Source organism: Bactrocera oleae, chromosome 6 (assembly GCF_042242935.1).
Source record: "Bactrocera oleae isolate idBacOlea1 chromosome 6, idBacOlea1, whole genome shotgun sequence".
Lineage (NCBI taxonomy): Eukaryota > Metazoa > Arthropoda > Insecta > Diptera > Tephritidae > Bactrocera > Bactrocera oleae.
The window spans coordinates 12,292,163-12,314,456 of NC_091540.1; the positions used below are offsets into that span (position 1 = coordinate 12,292,163).

At 34.9% G+C, this 22,294-nt stretch overlaps 1 protein-coding gene across 7 annotated transcripts in view; it reads right to left on the bottom strand.

The window, feature by feature from the left end:
• Positions 1-242: 242 nt before the first annotated feature.
• Positions 243-22,294, bottom strand: part of Mob2 (MOB kinase activator 2) — a 92,026-nt gene continuing 69,974 nt past the window's right edge. For 5 of the 7 annotated variants that reach the window (XM_036360864.2, XM_036360858.2, XM_070111556.1 and 2 more), the window contains 3 exons: positions 4,608-4,768; positions 2,122-2,218; positions 243-2,056 (listed from right to left, as the gene is read on the bottom strand). In XM_036360864.2, the coding sequence (XP_036216757.2) occupies positions 943-2,056; positions 2,122-2,218; positions 4,608-4,768 (1,372 nt within the window). In that variant the 3' untranslated portion in view covers positions 243-942. Of the gene's footprint in view, positions 2,057-2,121; positions 2,219-4,607; positions 4,769-8,611; positions 10,176-22,294 lie in introns of those variants that run through there. The other 2 variants (XM_036360861.2, XM_070111557.1) reach the window with 2 other exon arrangements.

The following is a 22,294-nucleotide window of genomic DNA, read 5'->3' on the forward strand; positions in this document are numbered from 1 at the left end:
GTGATTTATCGTTAATTTGCGGCGCGTGTATTTGTGGCTAGTTATAATGTGCTGGGGTGTGTGAGTGACTGGCTGGCTGACGCAATTAGTTAATTTTATTTATTAATTTTTACTTTTTTTATTTTTCGCTTGCACAGTGCATAATGCTAGCTTAGTTCTCAGCACTTTATTTATAACACTTTAATTTCTGGGGTTTGCTTTTCGTTTTGTTCGCTAATATGTTTGTGAGTTGCATTCAGGTGTTTATATCTGTTTGCTAAATTAAGTTTTATTTGTATTTTGTTTGTTGGTGTAACACCAGATACAGACACAATTACAATCAATCAATATAGTTTTCTGCTATTTTGCATTTTTTTATGTTATATATTTATATTTTCATATTTTCTCTTTTCTCTTTTTCTTTAAATTATTCATATTTGTTTGCTGTTTTTTACTGTTTTGTATTCTTACTTCTTAGTTAACACTACTCTATATATTGTAAATATAAAGCAATAAGCGTCATACATCCTTTGCGGCCGCAACGGCAACACTTTTAACATCGTTATCATTATCATCTTTGTTTTTGTATTTAGCTTTGTCTTCAATTTCAACTTCAACACCGACTACTACAACATCAACATTATACTTGCGACCATAAACAAGTTCGCTTCCTACGCTAGGGGCAACAGCAGTGGCAATGGGTGCGGCAACAACGGCGGTGGTGTTGGTGGTGGCGTTGGCGTTGGCAGCGACGGCGCCATTAACAATAGCACTTGCGTTAGCACTAATGGCTGCAGTAGCAGCAGTTTCGACAGCAACAACAGCAGCTGTCACTGCACTAGGATATCTAACAACATACAAATCAACACTTGCAACGCGTCCAACTAAAGCAGCTACATCAACGGCATCATCAATACAAGCTTTCGAAACTAAGTGTATACTACTTGCGCACGGTGTTGCCAACTATGCTGTTGTTGTTGTTGCTGCTGCGCTGGCATTCGTTGCTGTCGTGGCTGTGGCGCTGACGGTGTTCGCGTTCGGCGCATTGCTCGCATTGCACTGTATTAGGCCACTGTGCTGCTGGTGTTGCTGTTGCTGTTGTGTGAAATGGTGATGCGCCACAGGCTGGTGCGCATGCGCGTGCTGATGATGGTGATGGTGATGATGATGATGGTGATTATTGTTGAAATTCAAGTGCAAAGCGCCGGCGCCGCCATTGTTGCAATTCACCGCCACCTCCGCGTTCTGTTGTTGTTGGTGTTGCGGCAGCGTTGAGGTACAATAGCGTGTCGCCGTCTCGCCAAACTCACCGCTACTCAAATCACCCAATATACCACCGATAAGGCCACCACCGCCGCCAAAGACTGCCGCTGCTGATGACGCGTGCGTATTATTCGGCTGTTTCGTCTGCGCTTCGGGTTGCGTGCAAATGGGCGGCGCTGCCGCGTCGCCATCGATGAGCGTTGTACCCGCTGACTGCTGCTGTTGCAGTAAATTGACATCGTCTGCTCCCGTATGTTGCTGTTGCTGCTGCTGCTGCGAGTGCGCATGTGCTGCCGCGCCGCCGCCACTGCTGCAGCTGCTGCTGCTATTCGCGATACCACTGTCAGTTGTAGTGCTAGTGCTGGTACCACCACCGCCGCCGCCGCCGCAGCTACTGCTGCCACCATCCGTTGTGGCTGTCATTGTGGACGAGGCGAGCGAGCTTTGGCCATCGTCGGTGAGGCGCAGCGCCACCTCCAGGTCGCGCAGCACGTCCGTCTCCTTCTCGTCGATCAGCGTGAAGCGTCGATGCAGTGCGGTCAGGTGCGCAAAGGTCAAATTTAGATGGGTGTGCAATCCCAGTAGCGCGATTTCTCGGAAATGCGCCGCATAGAGATGAGCTATCACATGAAATTGCAAGCGTAGTATTTTGCGGGCAATCGATTCGAACGAACTCGGAAATTCGTTGGCATATTTGGTTGGGAATATCGACTCGTCGCTGACTGTCTTCTGCGTGAATGTCATCACATAGTCGATGTATTGTGGAGCGGCGACGCGCGTCTTCTTGCCTTTCTCATCGAACCATAAGTACGTTCTGCGGCGAGAGAAGAAAGCAAGCATGAATGGAAATGAAATTTGGGGCAATCAATTATTGCATACCTGTTGCCGGGACCGGTCATGTCTGCACAACCAGAGGGCGTACAAAATTCACTAATAGTTCCATAAACCAGGTTTACGTGCTCAAATAGAGCCAGTGCTGAAAAGATAAATAAGTGGCAATATGTTTTTGTTAGAACGCAGTGTTTGTTGCAGTACTTATATATACAAAAATATATAAACAAGTGTGTATTAATAGCTTTTGAACTAACTATAGAAGATCCAGACACGATAATGACATCATACGAGTGAGTTAAACGCTTGTTGCTTATTTTTCAGTTAAAAACACATTTCCACTAAGAGCTTATGATAATATTTAATAATGGGTCATCAACAACAGCACGCATAGCACACATACGTATGTATGTATGTGGGTACATATGTGCGAGCATTTTTGAGATTGTAAGCGTCGATAATGAGTGATGGTTAAAAATGTAAACAAAGTGATTCTTTGCTATTTGAGATGATGTAACCAAAAAGTGAGACAATACTACCGCATATTTACAGCAATGATACAATTCGCTGAAAATTTATAGATTTTTGTTTATTTTTTTTTTTGTGTGCACATTTTTATTCTGAAATCTTGCGAATAACCAAATGTTCAGTAAACATTAAATTGGCAGCCATGACAAAGCAAGCAACTTAAATATAGCAACTGATTAAAAAGTTTTATTAGGAACACATAAAAAGATGACAAGTAATTGATGTATTGCTCAATCAATTTTCAACGATATGAGAAAGGTAATCAATAAGGTAATCAAGTATGACAAATTGTCACAATTGCGAAAAACGACTGTACATTCAATATAATACACTATTGCAATAAAAAAGTTGAGTGCGAAATTTAGTGATACTAATATGAAGGCTGAAAGGCCCTTCTTCTCTACATAACCACCTTTCATTCGCTGTCAATTTGTTACATGACTTTATCAGCTGTCAATTTGTTACATGACAAGTAACAGGCAAAGCTTGACATCTGAAAGATATACACGAATTGCTCAATTGGCATATTGTCTCCTTGTCGTGGTGAATTTTTAAGCTCAACACAAAATTTTCTCTATATGCGTTTGGACGTTAAATATGCGTATCAACTATATTGGGTAGGAAAATATGTGTTTTACTATGACTTTGAAAAAAAAAAAGAAGAAAATTTTCGAATTCGAAACTGGTACTAAAATTTTAAATGTCTTTAATGTGGGGTCTAAAAGAGGTTAGTTTAGAGTTTTATGATATAAATCGCAATAGTAAGTCCGTAGGTATATTGCTGACATGAAAATCGTGACGTAAGATCTTTTTAGCGTTTTTGCTTGTCTTCGGAGATAAAATTTATAACATTCTTATAGCACTACACGGAATTGAGCTTTACACCACAAATAGAAGGAAAAGTTCAGCCAAATAATTACAATAAAGATGTAAGCATAGGTTTATAAAGCACTCACAATCGCACAAAAGCATACTCGATTTATGAAAAACGAGTATCTTTGTAACAGCAACTAAGCGATATACTGTTGGTAACAACACAACGAAAAGAATGTTGCCTGATGTTTATTTTAATAATTTTACCCTGAACAGGGTATATTAAGTTTGCCACGAAGTTTGTAACACCCAGAAGGACACGTGGGAAACGCTATAAAATATATACATAAATGATCAGCATGATAAGCTGAGTTGATTTGTCTGTCTGTATATACGCGAACTAGTCTCTCAGTTTTTGAGGTATCGATGATATGACTATTTCTCACTAAAAAGCTGCTCATTTGCCGTAATGGTCAATATCGGAGCACTATATCGTATTGCTGAACGATCGAAATCAAGTGCTTGCATGGCTAACTTTTTTATTTAACGTGAAATCTTCATGAAATTTGGAACGGATTATTATTTAAGCCAAATCTAATCGCCAAAGAAATTATTCATATTGGATGACTATAGCATATTGCTGTCATACAAGCGGAACAATCGGAATCACGTGCTTCTAAGGAACCTTTTGTATTTGTGAAGGGTATTATAGCTTGGTGCAACCGCAGTTAACGTTTTTTCTTGTTTTTACTATATTTTAAAATTACTTTTAAAAACATAAAACTATTTTTATAATTGTTTTTTTTAAACAGTTGAACACAATCAAGCTAATCTTGATTTATCATGTTCAAAAAACAATACAAAACAAAATTCTGTTGATAAAGTTTAATAATCAAACAACTAATCTTCGAAATCTGCGCTTTCTACATACATATATATTTTTGGATGCTTTCATTAATTGTGAAGATATTTTTATAGAAAAACTTTGTTTAGATTAGATAACTATATTTATTTATATTTTCATATAATTTATTTTTTAATGTAAATATCAACACGTTTTGTTGTTTTTTTTTTATTTATATTACTTTGCTTTTTTTGTTTTTGTTACGTTCGTTTGAAATTTCGGCACAATTTTATATTTTATAAATTTGATGACAAATAATCGCACTAAATTGAATAGCGTTAAAACTTACTGTGTGACGCCAGCCATTCGTTATAGTCCAAGCCAGCTGGAAGATCCACTAAGGCTTTGAGATCGGCTTCAGGTAGCTTACGTTCTAGAACGCTCTCCTCCAAATATAATTTGGTATCTGTTGAATTTTGATCGCCATCGCGCTCTTTACGACGCGCTTTTCTGTAATTAAACAAACGGGAAAAGGAAACATGTAATTAGTAAGCAATGCGATAAGTGCGTAATAAAGATACTAAATTATATAAATTAATATAAGTACATACAATATGACAGCGTAAAAACACAAAGTTGCGAATATCAAAGAACAAGCTGACAACTGCTGCGCCAACATTTTTGTGTAACGCTGCAACAACTGCACACACAGAGGAGTATATGGTATGTATATGTAGAAGATATACTAACACAACTGTAGATGTATGCATATAAATTAAAATTGATAGGTTAATCGCTGTAAAACAAAGAGCTGCACTATTTATTACCCAAGTTGGTCAATGGCCATACATTTTTTTCGACACTTTTATTAGCAACAAAAAATGAGCACAAAGAAAAATTTCCAAAAAAAAAAAAATCTTAATAAGCACAAAAATAAAAACAGCAACTCTGTTCTGATAAAATATTAAATTATAAAAGCATTGCGCGATTTTATTGATTTACCAAGAAATGCATTAATTATTGAGCGGCAGCTGATAGGCGATAGCGCAGCGCACTTCATGGAGCCACGTCGAGCTGGCACACCTGTTAGCTTTCCAGCGCCAAATAGCCGACAAGTGTTTTATTTACATACTTATAATTTTTGCGAAATTATTTTAACGCTCATTACGTCAGCTTAGGTGCCACGCCTATAAGGGCAGCTGTTGCCACTCCAGAATGTTAGTAGAGTATTTTTTATTTAAATTATGTGTTTACAAAAATAAAACAGTGTTGAATGAAAATCATTTACGGTTGGGCCTCCAAACACGCACACACATAAATAAACAAACAGTTGATCTTATCAATTATGAGTGTTTGAAGGCTGATAAGTGCTGCCTGTTCGCAAATCCGTAACAAGTGTTTATATGTTGAACCAACAGGAAGCTTAGCGGTATATACGGGTAAATATTTGTGTTAAAATGACTGGCTTGTCAAACGTGGCTTAAGTAGCTAATAATAACGGGTATTTACAAAAACTAGTCGTACAATCAATAAAAATTCTCTTCAAATGCATATATAGAAGTTCTCTCAATAAATGTTAGGCTAAGCACACAGTGGATGACTCGATTTAGTTTTTGAAATAAAACAAGCAGCTTCGAAAGGTTTTTCAGCTCTTTATTGGGTAGGGTGGAGCGAAATTTTTTTTTTTTTGCTTAGCGTGAGGTTAAAATTTTTAGATTATAAAAAAAAAAGAAAATTATAGGACTCACTTATAAAGTAAATTTCGAGCTAAAATTTTTATTTCGTAAAAAATTTTTGAAAAGTGTTCTAGAAGCTGTAGAGAGTCCTCTTTCTGGCCAATTAGAAGTTATCAACTTAAAAAAAAATTTTGTGGTCAATATTGGAGTTTGAAAAAAAGTCTTAAATAACAACATGCTCTCCTTAAGCGTTAAAATAAATTCTGAGTCAAAAACAGTCAAATTCAGTAATTTTTATATAAATGTGAAGAGCTTAAACGAAACAAAATTTTTTATTGTCCAAAGAAATTTTTAACTCGAAATTTACTTTAAAAGTGTGAAAAAAATTTTCAATTTTTTCTTTTAGTTTCTTACTCTCAGGCTAAGCAAAAAAAATTGTTTTTTCGCTCCACCCTATTAATAGGGTCGATTTTTGCATTTCCTGAGCATATTTACCTCAGTATAATGTGTATATTTTTAATACCATCAGAAAGTAGAAATTTCAAAACTTTAAAAAAAAAATTCTGAAATTTTGACTTGAGAGTTTTTGATTGAAAATGAGCGTTTTTTCGATCTATAGTCGAAATATGATTTCCTCGTTAATATTAAAGAAAAAAAAATCACAGTGTGTTTGGAACATAAGAAAGTAAGTACACAGCGAAATTCGTAAAAAAAAAATGTTTGTTTGTACAAGATGAAAATAAAAAACTCAAAAAGTTGGTTATTTGAATTTTTAACATAAATTTTGAGGTTATGTAGAAAGTCTGTATATAAAAGTTATAGATCTTTTCATTACCTATAACATTGCCATATGACTTTTTTCTATAGAAAACGAAATATACCGTTTTTAACCTTTAAAAATACAACCATGCCCGTCCCCGTTACTTTTTCTGACTTTAGATCGCACGTAAATTCTTATCCTTTAATATAATATTTGTTATTTTATCTGTCGTTTCCGATCGGTTTCATTCTACTATGAATAGTTTTTGTTTTCAAAATGTATCTACCCTGGTCTACTAGTACTAAAAAAAGCTTAGCTTTTCGGTTTACTCGTACAACGCGCATTCTCAAAAATTTCAGAAATTCCCTGATACCATTGCATTCTTATGATTTATAACTTACCACCATGCGCTTAGCCTATGTAAGTGTATGACAAAAAATGCTGTTCGAGGCAATTACACATTCAACAGTTGTTCTTAAAATATCTTTGTGGTTTTGATAAGGAACTGCTGAGTATCAACATTTAATAGTTTCGTTAAGCATATTGGTTCAGAGCTTACTTGATATGATTAAAAGTCGAAAATTTTAATAATACTAATATTTTTGCGAAGAGTCATTTATAACGCGTGATACAAGTGGAGGTACTTTTTTCAATAACCTTTAATTAACAGATCACGTTTGAGTCGTGTCAAACTGTAATGTTATTTTTGTTTACTATTGTTTGGCATTGCAGCATAGAGAGCACACTTCGGTGAGCAGATAATTTCATGTTTTAAGCCACCAAAATCGTGTGATATCCGCTAGACTTTCTCCTGTGGGGATATGTAAAGTCTAAAGTCTATGCGTACAATTTCGCTTCCATTCAGACCCTGGAGCAAAACATTATGCGCATCATTCGTCAGTTACCAGTCGAAATGCTTGAACGTGTCATCGAAAATTGTACTCAACGGAGGGCCGTCTGTGACGTAGTCGTGGCCAACATTTGAAAGAGATAATCTTCAAAAAATAAATGCCAAAGTATGTTCTTTCGAATTATAATAAAGATTCACCATTAAATTTTTGTTTTTTTCTTTAATGGATCACACTATATACAAGTATATTGGGTATATTGTGGTTTTTGTACCATATATGATCGTTTAAATATAGATTTTTCTTAAATCCATGCATTTTTTTCACTCGATAACTATTCGTGAAAATTCAAGGAACAGCGAGTGTGATAAAATTATAATTTTTTTCAAAGCGTTAAAAAAATTGTTAGTGAAATTATACCAACAATTGACTACAAACCGCACCTAACTGACTTACTCTGCTTCGGCGCAAGACAACCGCTTTACTGCGTATAGGTTTAAAACACACAGAGAGCAGATAAAATTTAAAATATTCGCTTAGAACAATCTTTAAGCAGCAGTCAGCTGCTGCACAAAAGCTTAAAGTTTCGAAACATTTTTTAAAAAAGTTCAAAGCGTCAGTGGATGGGCAAAAAGTAGCGAGAAACAGGGCCAAACATTCGTCACTGATGTAACACAGCGATGACGCATTTCACGATAGATTGCTTTTGGTAAATAGTTGCGGAAGTGAAGTCAGGTGATATAGGTACAAATGTACTTTCTGTGCGTACGACCGCAGGCAATTTTGTGTTAATGCTTTGTCTTTATTAGAATCGTATGATATTTAAATGTGGCGCTCGTGTATGGATATTTTAACAAAGTACACGAATAAGCGATTAAAAGCGTGTTGTTGCGAACACAAAAAACTTGCTGGAATACATATTTATATTGTATTTACAGCTGCCAGTAAATTCATCAAACTGCAAAAAAAATAAACCTTAAGATAAGTATTTCATCGATAAATATAAATACATGTTACATAAATGCGAATTTTATGCAACCAATACACTAGTGAAGCGCGCGCCACTCACCCGGCTACGCAGAGTATAGTCTCGACCGAGTCCTGCGCATATCTGTAGATGGTGCCAATTGTCTCACCGATTTTCGTCGGTAACTCCGTTACCTGCCACATAAAACGCACCGTTTTCAACAGACATTTAACCACAAACGAACTGGGTCCGTGGGCGGGACTCTTGTTCGTCGCAACACCTTTGCGCGTTGGTGGACGTGTCGGCGGGTGTGTCGCTGCTGTGGCAAAAACTGAATTTGCACGAAATGCGTTTGTTGTTGTTGTGACTGTTGCTGCTCCTGCCGCTGTTGTTGTTGTTGTCGCCGTCGCCGCTGCAGCTGCTGCGGATGCCTCCGAGAGCGCCGATGAGTAGGTTGTGGAGGAAAATGAGGATTTGGCGCTGCTGCTGCTGCCGCTGCTCTCGCTGCTAGAATTGTGCGTCCAATGTGCGGTGAATGTGGTGACGTTGGGGTTGAATGTTATCGTTGTTGAAGTTGCAGCACAGTGATTGGCGGCATATGAGTGCGTGGGTGACGTGTCTTGTGCGGCAATAGACGCGCGTGCTGTTGCTGTTGTTGCTGCTAGCGATGCTGTTGACTGTGTTGTCTTTGTGCTGTTGGCGAAATTTCTGGATGCGGTGCAGGTTGTTGCAGTAACAGCGGCGTTGTTGAGCGGTGTGTCGGTTTCATCGGTAGTTTTGCTGTTGGCCAAGGCGAAACTCATTGGGATTAAGGTGTAAGCGATTGTTGCTTTGGTTTTATTTGGCACTAGCGTCGCGCTGTTTTACGCGCTATAAATTTACTAGCACTTTTGGGCGTTTTTGTTGATTATTTTTTAATAATTTTTTAACTTATTTTTATGTGTACATATAATACTGTTAGTTTGCTACACATCAAGTGCATTACAGCATATTTTTGGCATTTGACACGCTTTAAATTAATAACTAATTTTCTTTTCGCTATTTCTTAAAAATGTTTTTGCTTCCAATAATTTCACAAATTGTCGAAAATCTTTGGTTTTTGTTGTGTTTTTACAGTCCAGCTGTGACGCAATACAATTTTTTTTGATAAAATATATGTTTTTGCAGAATCAGCACAACATTTATTGAATTGTTTTCCTGAGCACACCTGCTTTGGCAGTTTACGCTAAGCGCTGTACATATCTAAATGAAAGCAGATTTAATTTTTAATTTCTGATTTTCGTTTTAATTTTTTTTTTCACTTTTTACTTTTACGTATTTCGTTAAAGTTCCAACGCGAATTTACTTAATCATGTCTCTTTGCACTTACGCTATGAACTAAACCGCCGCGCATATGATTCAAGTGGAAAAGTAGTAAAGTAAAACAAAGAGCAAAAAAAAAAAAAAAACAACAATAACAACCACAAGAAAAAACACAGTTTCTTATCTCAAGCACAGCCATAAAAAAAGCTCCGCCGCATGTTGTCGTTGCTAAAACATTGAGTGATGAGCGCCACGGGCCGTGGGCCGATATTGTTTCCTTAGGGGCTGCTTGTTTCACACTAACTCCGCACAGGTTAGTTGACAGTGCGTTGTGTATTGAGACATATGCACACTGAGTGTCAAACGTCGAGCATTCAAAGAGCGCTCTACTATTTGCGCCACGTCGCAGCCAGCGTTGCTGTAGAACACAGCGCGGTTGTGTTGTACAATTTGAGTTTGAGTAGCATTTCGCAAAAACAAACACAGAGCTATACGTAGAATAGCCAACCGAAGGCAGCTTTCTATAGCGTATAGCAAGGTGCGGTAGGGGTTGAAAGTGTTTGTGGGCATAGCACACCATACTGTCTAACAGCACAAAGAAGATACATACAGCCATACACACACACACACAAACATATACGCTCAAAGCTTGCGGTTTGTCGCAAGTCATTTAGATGGCTACATACATAACAACATATGTCAATATGTGCATAATAGGTGCTGCACTGCGTATGTGTAATATTTTGCAACTGACAGCGCCACTCGCCGCTTGCCGTCTCGCTAGCTTTGCGGTTTCACTGAGTTCCAGCATGGTCAGTCACAGAACTTCCTTCATTCATTCTGATTGTGCAGTGTATGTATGTATGTATGCTAATAGGTGGATGTGTGTTATTGACACGCCACCAACACTTGCACACACACACATACATACATACATACATACATGTGAACCTTTTAACGACACACGTGCTACAATTAAGCGAAAAAAAAAAATTCAAAACACAAACGAATAGCGCTTATAGAGCCATTTTAACACACTTAAATACACAACTACAAACATATTTGTAACACTTATACCCTGTACAGGATATATAATGTTTGTCACGAAGTTTGTAACACGCAGAAGTAAATGTGGGAGATCCTAGAAAGTATATACATATATGGTATAAATGATCAGCGTGACGAGCTTTTTTGATTTAGCTATGTTCGGCTGTCTGTCCGTCTGTCTGTATATACGCGAACTAGTCACTCAGTTTTTGAGATATCGCTCTGAAATCTTGCATACGTACTTTTTTCGACAAGAAGCTGCTCATTTGTCGGCACAGCCAATATCGTATTACTATAGCTTATAGCTGCCAGACAAACTGAACAAGCGGAATAAAGTGCTTGTTAGGAAAGCTTTTTTATTTCATAAGATAACTGTACGAACTTTTGCATAAATGATTGTCCAAGGCAATGATACAATCTCTGAGCATATTATTTGGATCGAACTAATATAGCATATAGCTGCCATAAAACTGAACGGTTAAAATCAAGATGAAGAGCTTTTTAAACACTTTTATTCTATAAGAAATGCACGTGTGTAGGGTATTAAAATTTCGGTGCGGCCGAAAGTGAGTTTTGTTTTTTGTATTATTTTTTTATTTGTTATTTTATTTTATTTTTTTCTTGGTTTTTTATTTTATTTTTTTCTGTGTTTTTTTTTTGTTTTTTTTTCTGTTTTTTGTTTATGGTTGACTTTTTCTGTCTCAGACAAAGCAAACTCAAGCTGTAAAGCAATAATCAAGCAGGCATTGTTTTGCCTCTATCATTATTACTACGCTTACTGTTATACGTTCTACTTCTTGTTTATCATATCAGCACAACAATTACCGTTATGTGCGTCTTTGTTTTTACTTTTGCTAAATTTTCTCATATCTGTTGTTTATTTCGAGTTTTTTTTGCAGATAAACGCACGCCAGACACTTACATACAATAACTTTTGGCCTAAGGATACTGGACAAAAAAACAACAAATGACACGTGTTTAACGAAAATGTCAATTAATGCGAATTATTAGCTGATAAAGTGGAAATGAATTAAATTGAATAGAAATGTTGATGTTTTTCGACGAGTTGAAGCGATAACATTTATGCCTGATAACTAATTACAAAATTTTAGTATATACATATTTATTATAAGACACACACAAAGCAACATTTAACATATGGAGAATAAGCAATAAAATCGCTTCAAAATGACTTCATCTATATATGTATGTATTTATTTACGCTGAGAAAGTGTGTCAATATTTGCCAAAATAAATCAGCACAGCAATGATTTTTCCATTAAATTGTATTTTTCTTGAACTCAGCAAATAATAAATTAAATAAGCTTTAAACACACACATCGCCACACAATTTCATTTACATACATACATACATACATATACATGTATTGAGTGTGTGTGTGTGTAAGCATTTGATTTTCAATTAGCAAACTGGCGTTGAAGTTGCGCTAAAATCATTGTTTCAATTAAAAAAGCAACTGTCAGCGGAATAGTAAATAAACAACGAGCAACAATAATGCGTGTAAACAACCACAAAGCTTGCAGCTCTTTATTGCCCGCAAAAAAAATAAAAATTGGAGAAATCAAAAACGATTTAAGAATAAATGTTTATATTTACTTTTGCCTGCGGGATTATTTACATACATATGTATATATTTATATGTATGTATGCTTATTTGTGTGTGTGAATTTGCAAATGGCAAGATGTCAATTCACAGATATGCGCTAAATGGCCAAATATTTTCCAGTTATATAAAAATACGAATGTACATATGAGTTTATAAAAAAAAGTTGATGAGAAATAGTTGTGGCAGCAAATTTTAAAAGAAACTGTGGAAAGATTTTGATAAAAAATAGGTCGCATGTGCACACACTGTGGTTGCCAGATAATTAGCAAGAATTTTGTTTTGCAAGTTTCAACTATTTAGTCTTATTTGTTGCGTTTAGTTAATTTTTTAATACAAAATATAACTTTGTACAAAAAAACTTATACTGAAAATGTTAAACTTTTTATTCAAAAATCGCTGAAAAACAATATATCTATACCGAGTATGGTATGGCTTAATTTGCATTTTACATGGCAGATAATAAGCAAATTCAATTAAAATAAATTATCAGGCAGCATTAAATGGATTAACAGTTAAAATAAACTTTTTTTATTTTGTAATTACTCTCAGTAAATAATCATCAAATTTTTTATTTTATTTTGTAATCCCGAATATCTTAATTTAAAATGCTTTTCAAAATTTTTAACTCAAATATCGTAGTGAAAACAAAAAGTTAATTCCAAATTAATATTTAAAAATTAAAAAAAAAAATTTTTTTGAAAATTTAATTTTTAATCCAACTCCAAAGTTTTTATACTCTCGCAACCTGTTGCTACAGAGTATAATAGTTTTGTTCACCTAACGGTTGTTTGTATCACCTAAAATTAATCGAGTTAGATATAGGGTTATATATATATAAATGATCAGGATGAAGAGACGAGTTGAAATCCGGGTGACTGTCTGTCCGTCCGTCCGTCTGTCCGTCCGTCTGTCCGTCTGTCCGTCCGTCCGTGCAAGCTCTAACTTGAGTAAAAATTGAGATATCTTTATGAAACTTGGTAGACATGTTTCATGGTACCGTGAGACGGTTGGTTTTGCAGATGGGCGTAATCGGACCACTGCCACGCCCACAAAACGCCATTAATCAAAAACAAATAACTTGCCATAACTAAGCTCCGCAATAAGATACAAGACTGTTATTTGGTACACAGGATCACATTAGGGAGGGGCTCCTAAACCGCTAATGCTATAATAACAAAATTCACTGGAAGCAAATGTTTTTAGCACTTCTATTGACGGTGTGAAAATAGTTGATATCGGGTGGCAACTCCGCCCACTCCCCATATAACGGTACAGTTAAAAACTACTAAAAGCGCGATAAATCAAGCACTAAACACGCCAGAGACATTAAATTTTATCTCTGAGATGGTATAAGATGACTTTATAGGAACCGCGTTCAAAATTAGACAGTGGGCGTGGCACAGCCCACTTTTACGTGAAAACCCATATCTTGAGATCTGCTTAACCGATTTCAACCAAATTCGGTGCATAACGTTCTTTTCATGTTTCTATGTCATAGTGCGAAAATTGGCGAAATCGGATTACAACCACGCCTATTTTCCATATGACACCATTTTAAATACCACTTCATTCTTTCACTTTCCACTATGCAAATCAAGCAACAATGATTATATCGGCGTAAAACTTTGCGTGAATAATACGTTTAAAGTATGCCACCATGTGACCAAAAATTTTCTAAATCGAACCAAAACTGTTCAAGCCCCTAAGTACTAAATATGTGGACCCCAGTGCCTATAGTTGACCTTCTACCGAAAATATCAGTCAATCCACAAAGAAATCTCAAACGAGTATACCATTTGACTTTGCGAGAGTATAAAATGTTCGGTTACATCCGAACTTAGCCCTTCCTTACTTGTTTATTTTATATTTAGTTTTTATTAAAACATTTACAACCCTGTATATAAATAATATTAATATGTAATTTCAAAAATTTTAAACTCAAATACCGGAGTGAAAACAAGAAGTTAATTCCAAGCTTATAATTAAAAATTAAAAAAAAAAAAATATTTTTGAAAATTTAATTTTTACTCCAATTTTTTTTACTAAAACATTTACAACCCTGCATATAAATTATATTAATATGTAATTTCAAAATTTTTTAACACAAATACCGGCGTGAAAACCAAAAGTTATTTCCAAGTTTATATTTAAAAATTAAAAAAAAAAATATTTTTGAAAATTTAATTTTTACACCAATTTTTTTTTTTTTTAACTAAAACATTTACAACTCTGTATATAATTAATATAAATCCGTAATTTCAAAAATTTTAAACTCAAATACCGGCGTGAAAACCAAAAGTTAATTCCAAGTTTATATTTAAAAATTAAAAAAAAAATATTTTTGAAAATTTAATTTTTACCACAACTTATTTTTTATTAAAAAACTCGCAAACCTGTATATATGTAATTAATATTAATATATTATATAATTTAAAACAAGCAAACGTTGCCATATTGATAACAAGCTGCTAAAAGTTAAGAACTTTTTTTTAAATTGAGCATAATTTTTGCTAAAGTTCTGAATATTTTTTGCACATACTACACTCGTATGTATATCAAGTGTATTTGATCTTGCAAAAATAAAAATTTTAATACATGCATGCAAATTGCGGAGTTTAAATGTTCAATTAATACACTTTCACAAGCAAATAATAGAAAATGGCAAATAAATAATGAGTTTACGCAAAATTTTATTTAAATTCCTATTTATGCAATCAACAAGGGCAATTAAAAGCAATAAACAAACAGTAAAAAATACACACGAAAAAACGTTAACCTCCCTTGCACAAAAGCCTTCACATATACAAAGCACAAGACAGCTTACAAGAATTCGCTTCCGAGCGTTAAGTTTGTATAGCAGCTATATGCTTTAGTTATCCGATCTGTCAAATGAAAAAATTTTCCATACAAGCGCTGGAGTTAGATCGTTAAGTTTCTATAGCAGCTATATGCTATAGTGATCCGATATAAGCAGTTCCGACAAATGTGGTCCACTTGGAGCGAAAAAGACGTGAACAAAATTTTAGATCGTTATCTCAAAAACTAAGAGACTAATTCTTATAATATAGCCTGTTCAGCGTATGAAAAAAACAATGCAACTAACAGCAAAATACAAATTTTTATAAGGAATAATGAATATGTGTATATTTAACGCATGTAAAGAAAATAATATATATATAAATATCTGAATTATGCAATAATAATAAAAATTCAAAAAAATAACAATTTTAATTAAAAAAATGCAATAAACGAGAACAACTTGCAGCCGAAGCAACAATTGCCGCAACCACGTACCACAACACCACACCACCGCCAAGCAAACAAGAGCAAGAGCAAGAACAGTTATTGCAGACGCACAACGCAGTTATTTGAATAAAAGGTAGATAATCGCGCTTATCTGCGCACTGCTGCCGCCTGCTCCACTTTGGGTATTACATCGATGACGACATTATTAACAAACGCCAACGCGCAGCTGAATGTAAATATACAGCAACAACAACAACAACAAGCAAAAAACAGTGTATGCAAAAGTTGATACACAAAATTTCGACAATGTTGATTTACCCCAACGCTCTGCCATTACCAATGTTGGCGTTTGCACACACACATATACATGAATACATACAAAAAACACATATATACACACAGGTACGTCGCCTGCATTTGTATTTAATCTTTAGTCCAATTGGGCCAGGCATATTTATTAAGCGTTTGTTGTTATTTACGAGAGTATTCCCTTAACGGTTGTTGGCAATATTAAGAGCTGTAAATACTTGTACAATTGTATCGCCCAAGCGCAAGTAACAGCGCGAAGAGGAGGAGAAGGAGGAGGAGAAGTAGAGGAATACAAACAACAGTTGCAACAATACTCATTACAAGTCAACAAAAAAAAAAACGGCGGTGTCAAACAGTCGGTGGAAATGTGCTTTTGGTGGAGGTGCGTCTGTTGTTATAAATATGTAGGCGGGCATATGCTGCGCTGCGAGAACCTATAACTGCAGCGGCCATAGGCTACACCAGAGCAATTATTACTATACACACGAAATAATTGTTGAAATTCAGCAGACAGCTGGAAGAGCCGCCGTAAGCGGCAGTGAGGAGGGCGCAGGCAAGCGAACCATTATAGCCGCTCATGTGCTTGTGTAAATATGTTTTTATGTATGTATGTACACATTCAGTTAATCAGTCAATATGTAATGAGTGTATGTACATAAATTTCAGTCAATTTACACTGTTGGCTAGAAAACTATAATTGAGTTCAAGTGGAAAATTTTGTTGCGTTTTAATAGGAAAAATCTTAACCAGTTTTATGAGCGAAATAATCTGTAATGCTATCTTGTCTTGCTGTAAATTTCCTAAGCTTATAAGCACAAATAGTTTTTTTTTGCGGTTATTTCAGTAATGTTTTTTGTAAAGCTTTACACTTGATTAGTAGAAAGTTTATTTTAATTTGTTCAATAAGTCTCTTCGTCATTTTCAGTCGTGACGTCACTTTAGCACACTGAGTCAACTGCGCGCGGTGTATACGGGGCTGACTTCTGAAGATTTTTTGTTCGACACGGACTTTGCATAAGGTCTTTATGCTCTATGCTCAGGGAGTTTTTATGATTTCGATTTGAACCGACATTTTAAGTTAAGCTAATTTAACACTGGATGCGTTGACAGTCGCCTCACTTGCAAATAGCTTCTATTCCCGCTCAACTCATACTCTCAACTTACTGCTAAGCTGACGTCACACTAGCATTACTCGCTCTTTTACCACACTTAATTCATTTTTTTTTTGTATAAATTTATAAAATAGATGCTAGCTTACATAAAGCTTAGCTAAAGCTAGCATCTAATACATTATTTTTTTTAAATCAAAACTATTTTCGTCATAAAAATAATTTATGCTTGAATGCTTGTAGCAATTGAGATAACGCGTTACCGTATAGCGCTCTTAGTAATGTCAAATCACATTTGTCACAAAATGAAAGCAACAGGCAACAACAACAACAATAGTCATTTAATGCTTATTACGTATAGGAAAATTAATTATTTCCAGCTGGCAACAAGATATGTCTGCCGGCGGGATTTTGCATGCCGCCATTTCGCTCGCTTGCCATAGTGTGACAGCATGGCTTATCAGCGAACATATGGCAAGGCAATACAGCTGGTATTGCCACATCGCTGGCGTGACACACTAAATAGGTAAATAATTCACATTACAAATGAGCTCAAGCGGCTATGCACATACATAAGTATGCCTGTATATATGTATGTATGTATGTGTGCTGGTGTGTGCATAGAGCATGCAATATGTAGATCATTCTTATCGCTGTGCGCATGCAACACAAAGTGAAAAAGTATATGTGTCTGTTTGTGTGAGTGGGTGGTGGATGGGGCACAAGTGACTCCGTTTCATTGCGGAGACGCAACAGCTTGACAGCGCATTGATTGGCATTTCAAGGTCCCGTTATACACGCATTGCATGTTACAAATATGCGCTGTGTTGTTTGTATGTGTGTGTGTGCATGAATTAAGTAATTTGTGTGAAAATTCGAAGTGAAGGCAAGCGCTGCGGCGTTGCGGCGCTACTGAGCAGCTATTTAGACCATATGCTTCGTTTGATAAGCTTTTAATGACAACAACAAAGAAAAGGCATACAACCACACATGCAAAAAAAAAAATTGCAACTGCATTTTCTTACACGAAACGAAGTGTCAGAAATATATTCATGCATGAAAGGACACACACTTCCAGCGCGCCGAATCTACTAAATAAATAATAATAAAAGTGAATTTGCATTCTGTGCAAGGCTTTCGGTGGCGTCAAGTGAAAATTAGTGCAATTAAGCGAAATTTCTCTTTAAATATAACTTCTTTCATTTAAATTGCTTGAAATTTCCTGCGAAAACCTGTTGCCGAACTGTCAGATTGACGCGTCGTGCTAAATACAAGTATAAGTAAATGCAAAAAATTACAAATTAACTTAAAACGCCTGGTTTAATGCCATGCACTGACGTGTGCAAATGAGCAAAAGCAATAAAAATCATTTTATGCCTGCGCCGATTTTGTTGATTTTGCGATGAGATAATGCAGGGATAGGTAACGCATGCAGAGTTGAACAGGGCGTATGAGTGACGTCATTTGGGTTAATTGTGAAGTTAATGTCGAAGCAGCACAAATGCAAAAAAAAAAACAAAAAGTATTGATAATTATGCGGGTATAACACAAGCAAGCCAGTTGACGCAGCAAAAAGTGTAAGCGCATAAATACCGGAAAAACGAGGATTTGCAGGCTCGAAGTGGCAAAATGTGATACTACAGAAACCTTTGTTACTTTTTAACAGTAATTTCTCGGAGATATATGTGTTGAAAATGGTGGACAATTATTTTCAAAAGTACAAAGCTGACTTTTTTTTGATGGACGCAGCTAATTTAAGCATAAACCTCGCTAAAGCAACCCTATACTTTATACTGATCTTTAAGGTTCTTGCCTTAGTTGTTACAAATAGTGAGTAATTAGTAGCCTAAACTTGAGCACTGCGCTTCGCTACGCCGTTTACGCTTCGAAACACACATGAGGAATATTTTACAAACAATTGCTGCGCATGTTACTACAAATCGATGACAATTTGCTTGATGAGGAAAATGAGTAGCAATAAAAACTAGCAATTCAAATAGAATCATAAATAATGACAACACCCAACCCAGCTGCACACATGTTGACAATAAAATTGTAAATGTAAGGGCATCAGTAATTCAGAAAGGGGAAGTGCTTTTCAGCACACGCTGTAAAATAGCAATTACTGAAAATACTTACCAAGTAAAATCGCGCAAATTGTCGTGTGTCTACAATTTACAAAGTAAGTAAGTAATATAAGAAATTGCCGAGCACAAAACCAATGGCAAGTCACAATGACAATGACAAATAGCAAAGTAATAACTTTTTCAAAAAACAGCGCGCGGTGAAAGGTACATTTCCTATATATATGTATATCTATACAGGCAAACATGTGGGCACGGTAGCGAACAAACCCTTTTTTAATACCGAAACAAAAACAAAAACGAAAACATGAAAGAATATTGCTTTGATATATCGGCGCAAAATAATCACAAGTTTCCAATTCAAAAATCAGCATCAAGCTTCTGCACATACTATGCATGTACTTTTATATACGCTTACCTATGTATATACATGTGTATATGCATTCCTTATATTCGTAGTGATAAGATATCGGAATGAATTGGGAGGGCGCACAACAGCGCAAAAGGCATAGAGAACAAAGAATATGACTTACAGCGCAAAATATGCCATTTAATCGAAATTAATAGATAAAACGTGTAACAAAATGAGTAAGTACAGGCGAAATGATTGTTATGCTCATACATATGTACGTATATGCATGTGTGCTTAATGTGAAAAAATAGATATATATATTTACAAACACAAAAAAGTATTTGCAATCCAAAAAGGCACTTAAAAGATAACGAATATGGCGAATTTCGAAAAAAAAAAAACTTTTATAAATTATCGCTAACTAAATCGAAATAACAATATTCGACAAAAAATAAATATAGATAACTATTTTACATTAAAAAAGAAGATGAATTATGATTTAGGTAGAGCTGGAGCACTAGTGTAGAAAAACTTGCGCCACGACTGATCATCATACTAATTTTTAATCGAAAAAATAAAATAAAATTTGTTAATAATGCAAGACTATTGAGGAAAAGTTATAGCAACAATCGAAACCATAATATTCGATAAGAACATATATCGTTAAATATTGTTAAATATTAAAAAAAAAATAGTGTACCATTGTTTTGTGTACATTTGGAGCACTAATGACACCTAGAAAAATCTTGGCTCTCCATCGATTATTTTACTGATTTTTATCGAAAAAAATAAAACGGATAAATATGCATTGATTATTAAGCAAAAGCTAAAGGAATGGTTATAGATAGAGGTAAGGTATTTTTTTATATTCTGACTTATTAAACTTACACGGTATTTGTAAGGCTAAAGCGCATATCTTGTAGCTTTACAAATAGCCAAGGTTCGAAGTGAGTGACGCCCATATCGTATTAAGAGCTAGCGATGTTTTTGTAAAAAAAAATATATATATACTTTTAAAATTACTTTAAATTTGTTATAAATTCAGTATGTAAAATTATTATACAAAAATTAATTATGTATTTTATTTGTCATAAACATAATTATACAGAAAATAAGAAGAAAGGAGCATCATTTTGCACTGAAAGCAAATGATTGCATAATGCATAGCATAATGATTTTTATTGAATTAATAATTTATTATTTCGATAATTTTCCAGTAGATTTGCTCAAATTTATCGATTATAAAACAATGAAAATATATCGATAATTCGATTATTTTCGGAAAAAAATTTCTCAAATTTATCGATATTAAAACTTAGAATTATAAAACCAATTTATCGATTATAAAACAAATTTATCGATTATAATACATATGTACCGATTATAAAACAAATTTTTCGATTATAATACAAATTTTTTATCATAATACAAATTTATCGATTATAAAACAATGAAAATAAAACGATAATTCGATTCTAAATTTTGTAATTTTTTCTCTAATTTATCGACATTGAAGCTTCGAAAAGGTATCATTATATTTCGCTTTCAAAAATATTGTCACTTCCGCCCAGTATACTTGTATAGTATATTTTTTTCATTAAAAAGTGAAATGTTTTATTCAAACCTTTTATTATTCCGAAGATACATATTTGATAAGGATTTTGTGAAATTTTCAGAAGAAAACTTTTGAGGGCTGTATCTCCAAAAGTATTACTCGGATCAACTTGAGAATTTAGGAAAATATTCTTGAGATGTTATAGAATTAAATAAAACAAAAGATAGATAGATTAGAATAGAGGTATGCACAATAAGACAATAAAATTTTTTTTTTTTTTTTGAAGCAGTGAAATCCATGTAACCCCTGAAACAACTGCAAAATTGTTTTTTTTTTCAATAAATGAAACTTCTAACGCATAACGATTTTTAGCTAAATATTATTTGCGATATATATTTATAAAATATAAATTGCGATTAAATATTTGATTCGTATATCATTAAGAAGTGCTAGAATACAGGTACCAGGCATTTTTGTGGACTGACCTTGACTTCATATTGCGCGAACAGTAACAATAATCAGAACAACGGAATGAGGGCCCAACTATACGCCTACTTCTGCTGCTCACAGAAGACTGCAAACTCGTGACGCTCCTTCATCATATGTTTAGTTTCACAAATAGTTTTAACAATAAAACTAAATGGGCTTTTTTATCACAAACAACAGACGTCTGCAATTGACGTAGGTAAACATTTGCATGCAACAATAATTATGAGAGAACACCTAGAGCCCAATATATTAACCAGGCAGCGTTTAGGTGAATGAAAAGTGCACTAAGAAATGAATGGGTGAGAAAAAAAGTTGAAAATATTTAAATTTTAATTCTTTAGATTGACACGAACATGAAAATGCGCAACGGGCAACAACAGCCACGATAATAGCGTATATTGAAAGCAACAACAGCAAACGAGGAAGTATAATATCTTTGGCGAGTCATTGCGGCGACACAGGTAAGGCTAGCCAAAGCAGCGCAATGCCGGAAAGCGGGCAAATGCAGAAAAATATCAATTTTAATCAAAAAAAATTCTTAACATTACAATTGCAAAACAGCTGAGCGACGTCGAACGACATGACGTTCGCAAAGCTTTTGCAAATCGCGCAATTGCGTGGTGCCGCAAAGGTAGAACCGAAGAGTCGCAGACGAGAGCGATGA